Here is a 5606-nt window from a genome sequence, read left to right as displayed (position 1 = left end):
TACACTACAAAACATGCAAGTATAGAGGGTAGATTCAAAGAGTTTTTTTGTATGGATGACCCATTCACAAGCACATTTATAATTGATGACCCACCCTTCGCAAATGTATGAATTTTAACTCTACTTTCGTCATAGCACACTACCGCATTTTATAACATATCACGTTAAGAATGGTCAAGTCTATCGCAACCCTAACGTGATGTCATCCCTATCGCAACAAAAAAAAATTGTTGTGTTTTTTTCCATTTTTCTCATAGTTTGTTGCACTTTTTTATGAAAAAAGGCAGATCATGATAGAGACGATCATCACAGTAGGACTACACCTAACGTAATACGTTATAAAATACATAAGTTTATTGTGTTTTCCCTATTTTCTCACAGTTTGTTGTGAAAAAAATTATCCCAATAAAGATGGCCATCACATTACGACTCTGATAGATTTGACCATCCCTAACGTGATACGTTGGTAGTGTGCTATGACGGAAGTAGAATGTTAGAATTCATACGTTCGAATCATTACTCATAAAGGACTCGAGGAATGGGGTCATGAATACAATTCAAATTTGCCTATTCACGAGTTTGCATTAATTAGCCTAATAATTGACTAAGCAATGCTCAAGTCCTCGTTAAATGGTTGCATTTGATATAGTTGTCAATAGAAGGATAATAATGCAAAATCATAATAATTTATTGGTTTAAATCCTATTTTGGTCCTAAACTTTGAAGCTTGTTCTATTTTGGTCCTTCAACTTTTAAAAACGTCTACTTCTAGTCTCTAAACTTTTAAAAAGTGCTTACTTTGGTCCATGTTATTAAATTTTGTTAATTCTTAAACAAAATGACGAGATGATTTATATTTTTAGATGGCTAAGCTATCAAATAAGTTAGTCATGCTAAAAGATGTAGGGTTTCAATTTTGAATTAGGTGTAAAGCGATTTCCTATAGAACTCAAAAGTCATTTTGCATTCGAGATTTTGGTCGTTTAGTACTTTTTCGCATTGGTTATTGGCATTTTACTTCACCTTCATTTTGCTCAACACATGCTAGATGCAATTTCATCAAAAGTTAACAAAATCTTAATAGTATGGACCAAAATAAACAGTTCTTAAAAGTTCAGGGACTAAAATGACTGTTTTTTTTTAATTTAAGCACCAAATAGAACAAGATGCAAAGTTTAGGGACCAAAATAGGATTTAAACCTAATTTATTGATTTTAATATACGAAAATTTTAAAAAATAGAAAAATAAGGAAACTATTTACACAAAATAACAAAATTTTAATCTTCTTTGGTAGAAGTTTATAGAAGTTTCTATCGATGTCTATTAGTAATAGAAAGTGATAGAAGTTTGTCACGGATAGACTGTATCTATCAGTATTTTTTTTTTTTTTTTACTATTTTTGTATATAATTTGACATATTTTTTATGTGTAAATATTTTCCTTTAATATATTATATTATACAACTCAAGATTATAGGAAAATTTGTTAGTAGAAAACATGCACGAAAATATTTTGTTATCTAGAATATTGAAATTCAATCCAAGAAAGTGGAGTGAAAATTCAGAAGTTAGAAACTTTTACCTCTAATCAAAGAGTCTCAATTAGTCAATTTATTTATATACAAATGGGTTAATGGAAAGAATTTAAAATAATTAAATTAAAACTCTTCAAATGCAACATAAATACATATTTATTATGTTGAGACTTAAAACATGCAATATGAATAGCTATAAATACATATATGTAGAGGTGGTGGTGAACCTTGAAGTAAAGTAAAGATCTTGATAATGGATGTATCAATAGAACCAAGGGAAATGGAAAAGCCTCTAAAATCATCTGGGAAGGAAGAATGGATTGAGATAGACAAAGAAATGGCTTTTATTATTTTCCTCTTGCATGTCCTTTGTATTTTTGCACCCTTTCAATTTAATTGGAGTGCATTATGGGTTGCCACGATGTTATATTTTATTTCCGGTCTCTTTGGTTTGAGTCTATCATATCATAGAAATCTTGCACATAGAAGCTTTAAGCTTCCAAAATGGCTTGAGTACTTGTTTGCTTACTGTGGAGTTCAAGCACTCGAGGTTAGTCAAACGATAAATTCTAAAGTAGGTTAAAATAACTAACTTTTTAAAAAATTATTCATTGGAGTAATGTTTATATATATATTTTAGGGGAATCCAATCGACTGGGTGAGTATGCATAGATATCACCACGAAGTTGCTGATACTGACAAAGATCCACAACGTTTTGATCAAAGATTTTCGTGGTTTCCTAATTACTATGCTTCAACTAAAAGAGTTAATCGTCCAAGGTACTTTGTTATTTTTCAAGAGATAGAAAAAAACATATTTTTAATGGTTAGGAAGCAAGTGAGACGAGATAATGTTCGGGACTTGGAGAAGCAAATCTTCTACAAATTCATTCATAAAACATATCTTCTTCATCCAATTGCTCTTGCAATCTTGCTATATGTTGTTGGAGGAATGCCTTTTCTTATATGGGGAATGGTAAAGTAAATCAACTCTTTCCTTTATTTATTTCTTAGGTTTTTTATAAATATATGAAAATAAAAATTTCATTATTTATCTGTGATAGACTACGATCTATGTCTATTTGTATCATGAGAGATATAGATAATAGTTTATCATGGCCTATCGCATTCTATTACAGGTAGACTTTGATATTTTACTATTAGTTGTAAATATTTTTAATTGTTTTGTAATTTAAATGTTTTTTCTTTATTTCAAATTACTCAATTTATGAAAAAACAATATGTAAAATAGATTACTACAGAAAATACCTATTCGATTTTGGTTTCTATTTAGTTTATAGATTTAGAAATCTCACATTTTTATTCTTGAATTTGGGAAGAGCTCAAATTCTATTTGAAATTTATTTCCTTGTCTTGACATTAACTTTTCGTCAAATAATTTTGAAAAATTATGATTTTGTAATTTATTAATTTACTTTAGTAGTGATATTATACATTTAAAAAAAATTGTCTAAATTAGTCTGTGTACTTTCAAACCTATAATAATTTATTTCTAAACTTGAATAAGTAACAATTTAGCCTCTAAACTTTAATTAGTTTTTAGTATTTTATTCTTACCTTTCGAAATTAAGCTTATAAAATTAACACTTTAGTCTATGTACTTCCACTTATTGATATTTTTGTTTCTTTATCGGCTTTTTATGAGTTTTTTCAAACACCCACAACTTTTTTTTAGTTTTCAAAACTTTGTTTGATTTTTGAAAACATTAGAAAAAAAGTAGATACCAAAATAAGAAATTTAAAGGTGGATGAGATATTTATAGACTTAATTTTAAAAACCAAAAACCAAATGGTTCTTAAACAGAGTCATAGCTTTTAAAATCGTAGTTTTATTTTAAAAATTTAACTAATAAATTAAATTATTTATTTAAGAAAGACGAAAATCATGGTAAAAAATTATTAAATGGGTCTAATAGTAATAATAAGGAAATACGTCAAACATTAAATTATAAATTTAGTCGAGTTTGAAGGCCAATTGGTGCTTAAACTTTAAACAAAACTACCTAAGAATTCAATTTTGCATTTAATAAATCACTAACTTTGGAATTATGCAATAAGTTCTTAAACTTTCAAGTTTTTGTAATGCAGGGTGTTAGAAACGTAGTAGTGTTACACACAACATTGATGGTAAACTCAATATGCCATGGATCGGGAAAGCAACAATGGAAGACTCGTGATTTGTCACTAAACGTTGGGTAAGTATGTTTTACTTGTTTGGTGGTACTACATTCAAACATTCAGAGAGATAAACATCGAGTGAGACTTATAATTTTATCAATTAAATCTCGAAATTTTTATAAGTAGATTAATTTAGGTTCTCAATTAGGATTTTCTCTAAAAATTATCCATGCATCAATTCAAATAAACATTCATTTTATTTAACCAATATTTAAAAAAGTATGCACACGTAAAAAAATTGATATGTTGACGATTTTCAAATACAATCTTAATATAGAATAATCTAGAATATTGATTCACGTCTGACAATTTCAAAGTTTAATTGAAATAATTATAAGTTTCATGTGATATTTTGTCGAATGAAATCTAAAAATGTGTGTAAATTGATACATCTAGGAAAATTCAGAGTTTAAATTGATGCAGTTATCAACATATTATTTTAATTTACACAATCCAAAATCTAGGAGTATAAATTGATATTTTTTCCTGAATAAAATGGGTAATTTGCAAACGTAGCAATCAAATCTAAAGTTATCAGTAGATATAAACACAATACAAAAAAAAATGTATATATCGTAAAAGTTAGATAGTCTATCAGTGATAGATCATATTACTGGTAAGAGTTTATCGATAACAGATCATATCATTGGTATAAGTCTATGATCGATAAACTTTGTTATATTTGTAAAATATTTTAAAAATATTGTTATACACTTAATTATTATCCCTAAAATTACTATTTGCAATTATTCCGAATAAAACAATGTGATTTATAAAGAGTAGTTCATGATAATTCATTTGGTTTGTTTTGTAAGGTGGGTGAGTTTGATTTCCTTTGGAGAAAGTTGGCATAATAATCACCATGCCTTTCCTTATTCAGCAAGACATGGATTTAAATGGTGGCAAATTGACTTTAGTTGGTATGTTATTAACTTTCTTCAAGTCATTGGAGTTGCCACTAATGTGAAATTGGCCCCTCACAAAGCCATTCATAAGCAAAAGCTTGATAATATATATTAATAAAACCAACTCTTCTAAAATAAATTTTAAATTTTTGTGTGGAAGTAACTATGTAAGAAAATATAGAACAAAATAATATGATTGTTTATAAATTACTATAGTTTGTGTGGGAGGTGTAATCCAACTATATGTATTTATATATATATATATATTGATGTGGATGTTGATATTGATAATTTATATTTATGGATATATGAATAAATTATTAAATATCAATAAATATCTTTGGATATTTAAAAAAATAATATAGGTATCATGTAAATTTATGAAAATATTGTTTTTTTTCCTCAAAAGGTAGAATAAGCTTATTCAAGGCCATAAACTATTACTAAGCACATATATCAATAATTATAAGTTAAATACGCCTTTATTCATACCATAATAGTTAATATTCAATTTGTTAGGGTTTCAAATATGTTTATTAGTACAATAATAGTTCATAGTCAAAATTAGAATCAACTTCGATTCATGAACTCCAAATGCTAAGATATTTTGCTTCATGAAAATCGTCATATTTTTTACTAAATGCTTCACAAGATCAAAATACCTGTCTATATATTCGATATATTCGTAAATCAAAGGATTCAATTTTAACATAGATATTAAATATCCATGCATGTCTCCAACATTTTTGTATTGTGAATAAGTAATTTAATTTTAACTTAACATAATAATTAATATTTTTAAATTAAATAATAATCGTATATTTTCATTTGTCATGGAATGTATCCCAATTTAAATAGATACATCCCTTACAAATAGTACACAACCATTCTCACAATAACCAAATATTTTTTAAAGAATAAATACAAGATATCTTGTTTTATTTGGCTCCATCTCCATTCTAATAAT

The 5606-nt window shown here is 27.0% G+C and overlaps 1 protein-coding gene across 1 annotated transcript; it reads left to right on the top strand.

Annotated features, from left to right (window-relative positions):
* Positions 1-1771: 1771 nt before the first annotated feature.
* On the top strand, positions 1772-4940 carry LOC120071598 (palmitoyl-monogalactosyldiacylglycerol delta-7 desaturase, chloroplastic-like). Its single transcript, XM_039023942.1, has 4 exons — positions 1772-2085; positions 2176-2511; positions 3645-3751; positions 4550-4940. Exons 1-4 carry the CDS (start codon positions 1789-1791, stop codon positions 4752-4754), a joined length of 945 nt encoding a protein of 314 aa, XP_038879870.1. The 5' UTR covers positions 1772-1788; the 3' UTR covers positions 4755-4940.
* The last annotated feature ends 666 nt before the right edge of the window (positions 4941-5606 follow it).

The sequence above is a fragment of the Benincasa hispida genome, chromosome 2 (assembly GCF_009727055.1).
Source record: "Benincasa hispida cultivar B227 chromosome 2, ASM972705v1, whole genome shotgun sequence".
Lineage (NCBI taxonomy): Eukaryota > Viridiplantae > Streptophyta > Magnoliopsida > Cucurbitales > Cucurbitaceae > Benincasa > Benincasa hispida.
Note: the sequence above shows the minus strand (reverse complement) of the source record. Positions and strands in the feature narration are given on the sequence as shown.

Bases quoted from the DNA above. Each gene is read 5' to 3' on its own strand.
- LOC120071598 (XM_039023942.1), top strand. From the start codon at position 1,789: ATGGATGTATCAATAGAACCAAGGGAAATGGAAAAGCCTCTAAAATCA. The intron at 2,086-2,175 runs GTTAGTCAAACG...TATATATTTTAG, and splicing joins GTGGAGTTCAAGCACTCGAG to GGGAATCCAATCGACTGGGT. The intron at 3,752-4,549 runs GTAAGTATGTTT...TTGTTTTGTAAG, and splicing joins GATTTGTCACTAAACGTTGG to GTGGGTGAGTTTGATTTCCT.